This window comes from Pseudonaja textilis, chromosome 1, assembly GCF_049901715.1.
Source record: "Pseudonaja textilis isolate UNSWEBS1 chromosome 1, rPseTex1.2, whole genome shotgun sequence".
In the NCBI taxonomy this organism is placed as follows: Eukaryota; Metazoa; Chordata; class Lepidosauria; order Squamata; family Elapidae; genus Pseudonaja; species Pseudonaja textilis.
In genome coordinates, this window is record NC_141990.1 from 236,322,239 (window position 1) to 236,333,895 (window position 11,657).

The following is an 11,657-nucleotide window of genomic DNA, read 5'->3' on the forward strand; positions in this document are numbered from 1 at the left end:
CCCGAACCAATTGGATTTGGGGGTTGTCGCTACCCCAAAGAGGTAGCAGAAGACAGAGGAGATCCGGACAGGGGTCTGGGGATATCGCAACCCCTTTCCCCAGCCGGCTAGACTCCTTTTTCCTGAGGCGGTGGAGTGGCTGTCAGAAATGGCAGCCACAAAGGAATCTTCAACCAGATAAGATCTGTGCGGGAAGAAGAATCAGAAGGAGAAAGTTTTCTTGGCTGAACCGGGACATTAAGATACTTTTAAACACCCTGGAAACCTGACTTTTGGATTGATACATTTGTTTCCAAAAGAAGTTGTTAAAGCGGCAAAAGTGCTGAAGGAAAGTTTACTCCCCTTCCCTACGGAGAAAGCAAATGAGCACTGAAAAACCTGCTTCTTTAAGGTAAAAATAAGCTCTTTGTTATAAGTGGGAAGGAGAGGACTAAAAAAAACTTTAAAAATTTGTTGGAGGAGACGCCTTGAAGATTATAAGACCAGCAACTAACTGTAATACGGCTTTAAAATATATTTTGGGATTTTGCCCCAGGAGGAAAAACTGCAGAGAAGAAGAGGAAATATCTTGTGTTTGTTTGGACTGTTTGATAACTTTGACACTTGGAAATTACTTTAAGACTAAAAACATCTGGGTTGTTTTTAAAAAAATTACAATGGCACTATCTGTGGATGAATTAAAAATGGAATATGAAAAATTAAAGGAAAGAGAACAAGAAGGCAAGGATTCTTTGGGAGCTGTCTTCCACTTTTTAGAAATGGCGGTTTCTACATATCAGCAAATACATGAGGAAGAAGGAGAAGAAGAAGAAGAAGAAGAAGAAGCCATTTTTAATGGACAAAAAAGTTCACTTAAGAAAGAAAATAGGAAGAGAGGAAGGAAAAATGAGAATTTAAGATTTAATAAAACAACCAAGAAAAAGAAAAATAAGGTGAAAAAAAGGTACAATGTTAGAAAGCAACAGAAAAGAGAAATACAACAGAGAGGGGAAGTTAAAAAGCTGGAGGTTAGGAGAAGGGGGGACAAAAAGACCAGACTGGAAAAGAAAGGGAGGGGAAAAGGGGGGAAAAAGCCATAAAGGCCTGAAACAAGAGGTAAAAAAGCAGATTTTTTTCAGAGATAAAGGATAGAGTATTAAGGAAAGATTCTGCAAGAGTACATAAGATAGTATTGTAGTATTTGCATTTGAAATAGTCCATTGGAATATTATAAGATTTAATAAAATATTAAAATGTTTAATAATGATAGATCTCAATACTCAATAAAATATCAAAGAGAATGTGTAAAATGATTAATGTTTAGTTACAGTTTAATTTGTTATTGTTTTAATGTTATTATAAATTTACTATTTCATTTTTTTATTTTAAAATAATGTACTAAGTAGAACTAGAATTAGAATGGAAATTATATACTTAACTATATTATAAATTTATTATTCTTTTATTTTAAAATGCAACATGTAGAATGTACTAAGCAGAATCAGAATGGAAATTATCTACTATTTTAAGTGTTAATTTAGGGGGAAGATAGAAAGGCGTTACACTTTAAAAGTGATCACAGGGGAAATTTTCTGTTAAAGAGAAGTGATTTATAGATAATTGGAAAAGAACGGACAAAAGATACAAGTATAATGATTTTAAAATAAGATGAAATAAACAAAATATAATTAAGAGAGTGAAAAGAAGGGAGAAGTTATATAGAAAATATAGAATGGTAAATAAGATAAGAATGGTATATAACGTGAGCATGACTTTGATATAGGTCTGTAAAAAAAGATGTAACCCGGGGCTAAGCCACTTTTCAAAAGAAGTTTTATGTTTTGTGTTTTGTGTTTTGGTTAGCTATGTTTGATTGAGAATTAATAAAACCTTGGAGGAATAAAACTAAAGGGAGAAACAATGAGAAATTTGGAAAAGACGTGTATAAATGATAATTAAGGAGGTTTTATGTTTTTATGTCTTGTTTTATGTTTTGTATTTTGTGTGTTTATGTCTGATTGAGAATTAATAAAACTTTGATAGAAAGAAATATAGTTGAATAAAAGTGAAGGGAGAAACAATGAGAAACTTGGAAAGGATATATAGGTGTCTAAATGGAAATGTGATAATTTGGAACCATGCTGTATAAATGTTTATATTTGATTAAGAATTAATAAAACCTTGATAGAAAGAAATATAATTGAATAAAAGTGAAGGGAGAAATAATGAGAAATTTGGAAAAGATATATACGTGCTTAAATGGAAATGTGATAATGTGGAACTATGTCTTAAAAAAATAATGTTTTGTTTTGTTAAAACTTATAAGTAATTTTTAGAAAGGAGGTTTGACGCCTTTATGTCTTATGTTTTGTTTGTCTTTAAAAAACCAATAAAACTTGTTTAAAAACAACAACAACAAGGTCTTGACTATTCAGCCTGTATTTTATTTTCTGGTTTTATTTTGCCAATATGTAAGACAGAGAATTTATTTGTTGAGATTTGGAGTTGTCATTTGTTTGACCATTCTGATACATAGTCAAGATCTTTTTGAAGGGTAGCAGTATTGTCTGTGGTGTTGAACAGCTTTACATCATCAGCGAAGAGAACGCTGTTGCTCTTGATATGATCACAGAGGTCATTTATGTAGAGTATGAAAAGAGTTGGTCCTAGAACACTGCCTTGGGGGACACCACTGTTGACAGGTACAGAATTTGATAGGACCCTCCCAATTTTGACCATTTGTTGTCTGTTTGACAGGAATGCTTCTATCCAGTTATGCAGGTGTCCAGAGATACCATAAGATTTTAGTTTTAGGAGTAGTTTGCCGTGTACCACTGAATCAAAGGCTTTACAGAAGTCTATGTAGATTGCGTCTATTGCTTTGCCCTGATCGAGTTGTGTAGTCCATATGTTTTTGCAGTGTAAGAGTTGCAGATTACAGGATAGTTTCCTTCTGAAACCAAATTGTTTATTAGAGAGTAGGTTGTTTGTCTCTAAGCGGAGGATGATGGATTGGTTAATAATTGATTCCATGACTTTACAGGTGACGCAGCATAAAGAGATTGGTCTGTAATTTTCAACTAGGCTTGTGACCATAGTTTTGGCAAGGAGCTGGTCCTGAAAGATTTTTCAAAGATTATGCTTAGAGGTTCAGCTATAGCAGTGGATAGCTTTTTTAAGAAGTAGGCACATATTCCGTCCGGTCCAATAGATAGAGATGGTTTTAGATTGCGCAGTGCTTTTTCAACAATGTCTTCTGTAAAATCAATATGTATTATATCATTGTAGTTGTCTGTGGTTGGACTAGGAAATACTGGGCATGACCCATTGCTGTTTAAAAATACGGAGCCAAAGAATGTGTTAAAGAGGTTGGCTTTAATGGTGTCGTCGTTGCAGTCTTTACCATTAGGTCCTTTCAGGGGTGGGATGGACCTTGAGTCTTTTAGTTTGTTGTTTACAAAATTGTAGAAAGCGCGGGTGGAATTGGTGTGTAGAAGGTTTTCCTCTTGTTTAATGTGATAATTGGTGCATTCAGTCTTTATATGCTGGCATAAATTTTTGTATCGGGTTTTGAAGTTGGCAAAGTGACCAGACTTGTTTTTCCACCAGAGTGATCTCTTTTTGGATTGAAGTTTCCTTATTGATTTTTCTGGTTTTGGGAGTTGTTATTGGTACATATAGTTTGATGACTCTTTTGACTTCAAGTAAAAATATATTGTAATGGTCTTCTACAGTATTGCATCCAGTGAATAGAAATTGGCCTTCATATATATCATTTTTCTTCTCAAGAACCTAGAATGTAATAATGTATCAATATAGTATATATACAGGTACAAGGGGTATATAATTATCAGATGGAAATTTTGTCGGACCAAATTTTCCAGGTGCTGTCCAGAATTTTTTTTTCCTAAGGCACCCAAACTGGTTTATTTTAAATTTATCAGCCACCCATCCAAGTGGGCTCTGGGTGATATACAAAACTAGAACACTCTTTGGGCATGTGGTGTTCCTGGGATTCCAGGCAATTCCGGGAGTTTTTGCAAATATTATTTTTCCAAAATTCTTAGTCTGGGGCTGGTTGACTGGAGAAGAGGGTGATTGGATCAAGCATGTTCTAGGAACAGAGCCCATTTATAATCAGGGTGAATATATTTAACTCTTTTAAGACACTGATCTTTTTAATGCATTGGAGCTAGAGAAGATCATAAAATGAATTTTGATCTGTGCTTCCTGATTTTTCCATTGTTTCTCATAGGTGCCATGCTTGGAATCAGTGCTTCAGTCACTCCACTGATACGGACATTTGGCCCAACAATGGGAGGATTTTTATATAGACAATTTGGAGTTTCCTCTTTTGGCTATTTACAGCTAATGGTGAATGTATCTCTGGTTTTTTATCTCTTGAAGAAGAAGATCCCCCAGAAAGAAGAGAAAACTCAGTGACTAATTCCATGTGTATTGTTGATATAAAGAACAAAGAAGGCTCATGTTTTAAGCTTATTTTAAGTCATTTGGGTTTTTTAATGTTATATTTAGAAATAGTTTATATCATCATAAAGGAATGTTTGCATAAATTGTTGGGTATGAATTTCCAAAGATAAGAAAAATAGTGTTGGAGCCAAAGCATTTTTCTAGCTAAAATGGCTCTGGCTGCCCTTGCTCCCGCCCCCCCAATGGTTATGGTTACCCTTGTTCCCTTCACTACCATTTTTACTTCATTTTCTGCTACAAATTTTGCCACCACAGAAAAGCAGCTGTAGTGCCTGCAGAATCCAGCATCCTGATTCAACAATGACCTTTCTCATGGTGAGGCATTGTGATCAAGATTACCTACAAATACTGTATTTTTATTATTTGCAACTTATATAATACCAGGATCATCAAAATGCAGTAGTGGCAAACCCATTCTGCAGTAAACACATATGTTTAAAATGTCTGGGAAAATACATTTTAAAAAAATGCTTTTTCTGTCCGTTCTAGCAAATATTGCTGTATCTTGCAGCAATATCCTTTTTTTTTTTTGCTCCTAGTGATATTTGAGGTTTCTATTGACATTTGATATTTGACAACTTATATTGTTACATTGTAATAGGAACCCAAATGCTAACTTCTATTGGATAATACTAGAATTAACAATATAAGGCATTGTCAGTAATACAAGCTTAAAAACATATTGATTTCAGCATTAAATACATGCTCCATGATTAATTGGGTAGAGTACATATCTCACCCAAGTTACAACTAAAAATTTACTAGGGTGAAGCAATCCTCATTTTGAATTTACACATAATTGTAAATCCTGGCTAGATGAATAAGTCTAACTTTTTACCCTATGGCTTAGCAAGTTGTGTGAATTTAGCCTGTATAACATATCTCATTTCCTGTAAAATCCCATTTCCATTCTACAACCATCTGCAGTGCAGATACACTGGCCTACTTATATGTTTGAAGTAAGGATGTTTAAAGAAAGGTTTAAAGTATTTTCAACCTCAAAAGGCTTTGTGAACATAGATTCTATTATTAGAGGCTTTGAGTTCACTCCAGGCCTGTCCCTCCTTGCCTGAATGTTACAAATTAGGTATTCAAATGCCTATAAAACAAGCTGATGCTTCCTCCTGCTTCCTAGAGCTAAACTTGGAAGAGTATTTGAAAAGGAAGAAACTGCTTCTGGGCAGATACAATGCCAGCTGGTGGTTACAGGTTGTCTGAGCTTTAGAATTTGAAAAGCACTACTTGAAAAGCAAGATCTGCTCAAAGAGAGCATGAATTAGAAAGTCATGAGGCCTCCTTGCAACTCTGTTGGCTGTGTGGCTGGGTTAGAAGAGCCAGTTGGCCTCACTCGTGCACCATTCACCTTCTTGCACTCCGCCATCCCTACCAGGACTACTCAACTTGATTGTTCGGGGAAAGAGGGGAAACAGAGTTCCTCCAGCTTGAAGTATCAAGGGGCTTCAGCCTACCTTCTCTTAGCAAGTGGCCTGGAGTGGCTCAGAACTTCAGGGCTGCCACGACCGTCATTTATTTATTTATGAATCCAATTTATATGGCTACCATTAATCCAAGAAACTCTGGGTGCCAAACAAGATAAACCAACCCCCACTCCCCCCAAAATTATATCAATTCACTAAAGCCACAAAACCACCAATCACATACAAAGTCTGTGGAAAGAGTGAGGTCTTCACAAAAGGCCAAAGTTATAGGGACTGTCCATATTTCAGGAGGAAGATTGTTCCAGGCAGCAGGCACCATAACCGGAAACAACATGTTCAGAGACCCACCAAATGACACCTTTTTAAAAACTGAATGTTCCAGGAACCTGCCCACTCTGCCAGATCTGATGGGGCAAGCAGGAATCGTTAGGATGAGGTAGTCCCACAGGTAACCTGGCTCCATGCCAAGTAGAGATTTAAAGGTGATGACCAGCATTGGAAACCTAATGAGAACCAGTGCAGCTCACACAACAGTGATGTTATGTGATTGTCCACAAATTGTACATGCCATTAAATCCTGGACCATTTGGATAGATTTGATCCAACATATTGAGGGCCTGATGTCTACAGTCAAATAAAGTAAAGATTTCTTGAGCAAAGAGTCCATTACAGCCTCCTTAACTTACCAGTAGTACCATGCACTATCTATAGACCTGTCTCCAACGTTTCTCATCTTGGAAAGGTCGTGGAGAAAATGGCTGCCCTATGGCTGCAAAGATCTTAGAGGTCTCTTGGCAGTCAAGGTCCCCTTTGGAAAGATCAGGATCAAAGGAACTTTCTGGTCCTCTTCATGGTTTTCAATGCTATTCAAACAGGGCATCCTTCTGGACTTAAACTTCTGCATGAAACCACTGGGGGAAGCCATTCATCCCCTGGCCAAACAGGCAGTGCAATGACAGTGCTGACCCAGTTCCGGAGGATGTCAGGACACTGGATAGAGAGAGACAGAGTCTAGTTGAATCCCTCCAATATGGAATGGCTTTGTAGATGTAATGATTCCATTTTATACCCATTCAAAGGATGGCAATCGTTTCTGGCCAGATTCTGTTCACCATCACTCATGCCTTGGTCATCTCCTGATTGGATTACAGTAATATACTACATGTAGCTGATCTTGAAGAACATTTGGGAGATACCCTAAGTACAGAATACAGCAGTCCAGGCAGTTATGTGTGCATCTGAATATACTGAGATGATCCTGCTGATTCAGGAACTGTAGTGGCTCCCAGCTGGCTTCCTAGTGGGACTTAAGACACTGGTTGGCATGTTCAGAGTCCTTGTTGGCTCCACACCTGGTTATGAAAGGGTCAACTCCAGGTCCCATCCCTACAGGATTGTTTCCTAATGGAGCCACAGAAGCAGGTATTCTTAATAGCTGCCCCATTCTTTGGAACACTTCCCCTGCAGAAATCAGGGCAGCCTCACCCTGCTCAGGTCTAAAGACTGTTGAAGACTAAGTAAGAAAAGAGTGTTCTGCTTTTTTTTTTTTTACATTTATATGTGTTTGGGGTTTTGAGAATGTGTTTACATACAACAGATAACAGATAATCAGAGTTGGAAGGGACCTTGTAGGTCATCTAGTCCAACCCCCCACCCAAGTAGGAGACCCTACACTATTTCTGAGAAATGGCAGTTCAATCTCTTCCTGAAGGTCTCAAGTGATGGCGCTCCCACAACTTCCGAGGGCAAGCTGTTCCATTGGTTGATTGTTCAACCAATATATATATATATATGGATCTTTGGTTATTCGGGTTTTCTCCCACATAAAATTGGAAATATCTTGGCAACATTTCAACGAAATCTCATTCATCATCTTCAGGCTTGTGTCTTCAGCTTTGTGCTTCTCAGAGTAATGTGAGCTTGCAGCTGCTTCTTCCTTTTAACTGCTAGTGGGGGTGTGACTTGATTGGGTGTGGGCTTGGCTGTGTTCTGATTGGGTGGGGTGTATATATATATATATATATATATATATATATATATATATATATATATATATATATATATAAATGTGTGCATGTGCACACACATGTACAAATGCACACACAGACATACGCAGTCATTTAAGGCCTTTAGGATCGGTAGCAAACGAGCAAAATAAGCCCAGTAAATAATATAAATAAAACTAAGTTCAAAGCATTCTGATCAAGCTATTAAATTAATTAATTATAAAAGGGTTAATATGTTTAATATATTATCAAGGGTCTAAGTTTAAAAACTATGTGAGAAATATATGAACCACAAATAAACACTCCTAAAAGATCACTATATCTAATATTATTTTCCTCTGAATAATTCTCATGAAATGCAGAGGTAGTTCTCGACTTACAACATTTAGTGACAGTTCAAAGTTACAGAGGAACTGCTTTATGACCATTTTTCACACCGTTGCAGCATCTCCATAGTCACAGGGTGAAAATTCAGATGTTTAGCCACAGACTCATATTTATGACCCTTGCAGGGTCCTTGGGTTTCTACAGGTTTGCACCTATTCTCTAGAACCGGTTGTTAACATTCTAAGCAGTTCAGAGAACCGGTTGTTAGAAGAAATTACTGGCCTAATCCTGTAAGGAAGGCAGGAAGGAAACATTCTGGTGTTGCTTACAGAAACTGCCTCTCCGTTAACCTACATTCTTGGCAGGACTAGATTTCCTGTCTCAGGAACGTCTCTGGAGTTTTTTTCCCCTCCTTTGCTGGTACTTTATTTGTGTGGAGTGACCATTCGAAGTTATAATGGCACTGAAAAAGGTGACAAGACCATTTTTCACACTTACAACTATTGCAGCATCCCCTCAGTCATGAGAGGCCAGACGAGGAGATGCGTGCCTCGATGTGAGTGATGTTGAGTTGGCCAAGCCCAGCCAGTAACATTACCACCAAGCCACGCCCACCACCTAAGCCATGCCCACAGAACCAGTTGTTTAAAAAATTGAATCCCACCCCTGGGATTCACGTGATCACTTTTTGCGACCTTCTGACAAGCAAAGTCAACAGGGAAGCCAGATTGACCGAACAACTGTAGTACTTAACTTAGCAGCAATGATTCACTTAACAACTGTGGCAAGAAAGGTCGTAAAGTGGGGCAAAATCCATTGAACAACTGTCTCAGTAACAAAAATGTCGGGTTCAATTGTGGTCATAAGTTGAAAACTATCGGTATCACATTTCTCCAAACAGAATATCGGGGGGGGGGGAGTTAACTGAATGCTCAAATGGCTTTTATCATTCGGTAATCGTTACATAACAATGTACACTGCTCAAAATAATAAAGGGAACACTTAAACAACACAATGTAACTCCAAGTCAATCACACTTCTGTGAAATCAAACTGTCCATTTGATTAGGTAGCAATACTAATTGACAATCAATTTCACATGCTGTTGTGCAAATGGAATAGACAACAGGTGGAAAGCAGAGGCAGTTAGCAAGACATCCCCAATAAAGGAGTGGTTCTGCAGGTGGTGACCACAGACCACTTCTCAGTTCTTATGCTCTCTGGCTGATGGTTTGGTCACTTTTGAATGCTGGCAGTGCTTTCACTTTAGTGGTAGCATGAGACGGAGTCTACAACCCACACAAGTGGCTCAGGTAGTGCAGCTCATCCAGGATGGCACATCAATGTGAGCTGTGGCAAGAAGGTTTGCTGTGTCTGTCAGCATAGTGTCCAGAGCATGGAGGCACTACCAGGAGACAGGCCAGTACATCAGGAGACATGGAGGAGGCCGTAAGAGGGCAACAACCCAGCATCAGGACCGCTACCTCCGCCTTTGTGCAAGGAGGGACAGGAGGAGCACTGCCAGAGGCCTGCAAAATAACCTCCAGCGGGCCACAAATGTCCATGTGGCTGCTCAAATGGTCAGAAACAGACTCCATGAGGGTGGTATGAGGGCCTGATGTCCACAAGTGGGGGTTGTGCTTACAGCCCAACACCATGCAGGATGTTTGGCATTTGCCAGAGAATACCAAGATTGGCAAATTCGCCACTGGCAACCTGTGCTTTTCACAGATGAAAGCAGGTTCACACTGAGCACATGTGACAGACGTGACAGGGTCTGGAGATGCCATGGAGAACATTTTGCTGCCTGCGATATCCTCCAGCATGACCGATTTGGCAGTGGGTTAGTAATGGTGTGGGTGGCATTTCTTTAGGGAGCTGCACAGCCCTCCATGTGCTTGCCAGAGGTAGCCTGACTGCCATTAGGTACTGAGATGAGATCCTCAGACCCCTTGTGAGACCATATGCTGGTGCAGTTGGTCCTGGGCTCCTCCTAATGCACGACAATGCTAGACCTCATGTGGCTGGAGTGTGTCAGCAGTTCCTTCAAGATGAAGGCATTGATGCTATGGATTGGCCCTCCGATTCCCCACACCTGAATCCAATTGAGCACATCTGGGACATCATGTCTCGCTCCATCCACCAATGCCACGTTGCATCACGGACTGTCCAGGAGTTGGGAGATGCTTTAGTCCAGGTGTGGGAGGAGACCCCTCAGGAGACCACCCGCCACCTCATCAGGAGTATGCCCAGGCATTGTAGGGAGGTCATACAGGCACGTGGAGGCCACACACACTACTGAGCCTCATTTTGACTTGTTTTAAGGACTACATCAAAGTTGGATCAGCCTGTAGTGTTTTTTCCCACTTTAATTTTGAGTATAACTCCAAATCCAGACCTCCATGGGTTGCTAAATTTGATTTCCATTGATAATTTTTGTGTGATTTTGTTGTCAGCACATTCAACTATGTAGTGAACAAAGTATTTAGTAAGAATATTTCATTCATTCAGATCCAGGATGTCTCTTTTTTGTGTTCCCTTTATTTTTTTGAGCAGTGTATGTGGATATGGGTCTTTAAGTGGATGCAAGAGATGGCACAAATAAATATTTGTCATGCTTCCCTAAGGAGGTATTGGGCACATCTTCCCCCACCCAGCATAGTTAATTTTATGTTCACCTGCTTCAGGCATCAAGCAGTCAAGTACATGCCTGGCAAATAAGCACACATTTTGTTGTGGAACCTGCAGTGCCTTTCTCCTCATACTGGTGTATCATTACTCAATGCCGTAGGGAGATGGGTTGCTGTTCAAATGGTTTAATTTCAAAACCAGCGAACTTAGAAAATATAGTAATAATTCAAATTTGGAAGGAAATGAAATGTATAGGACCACTCAACCAAGTTAATAGAAATTATAACAAAAGATGGGAAGGGCAAACTTGTAAGTTTTCTCTTCTTTCTTGAAAATGTAGACTGAAGAATGTGCTTCTCTTACAACTCATAAATTAGGTAGATGAGCACACCATTCTTAGTTCAAAATACCTGTCCATTGTATATGCTCCTGATATGTAGTTTGATTGAAAAGCTCAAAAAAGGAACTTTTTCCAAGTGAAGTATGCAAAATCTAACTGCAAGGCATTACCTATAACATGCATGTTTATGTTAAATACGCTGGACTAAATAGACTAAAAACATTGGGAAGAATGGATTTTTCTAAGTAGTTCATGGCACAGATAGTCTTCTGACATTTTTTAAACCTAGAAATATTTTTGAGAGAATAAACAATGCATCAATCTGTTTATCACTTTTTGGATTAGTAAATTAATCACTTGTACTTTTTTTTGTTGACACTCAGTGTAAGTTACAGTTAGAACACAGATTTTCACTCCTAATAAAGGGAACACTGTACAGCAGAAA

General features: G+C 38.8%; 1 protein-coding gene across 1 annotated transcript in view; it reads left to right on the forward strand.

The window, feature by feature from the left end:
• The window catches only part of SLC67A1 (solute carrier family 67 member 1), an 84,797-nt gene extending 80,244 nt beyond the window's left edge, over positions 1–4,553 (forward strand). The window contains exon 10 of the mRNA XM_026706450.2: positions 4,235–4,553. Within this exon, the coding sequence (XP_026562235.1) occupies positions 4,235–4,422 (188 nt within the window). The 3' untranslated portion in view covers positions 4,423–4,553. The remainder of the gene's footprint in view (positions 1–4,234) is intronic.
• Positions 4,554–11,657: the final 7,104 nt, after the last annotated feature.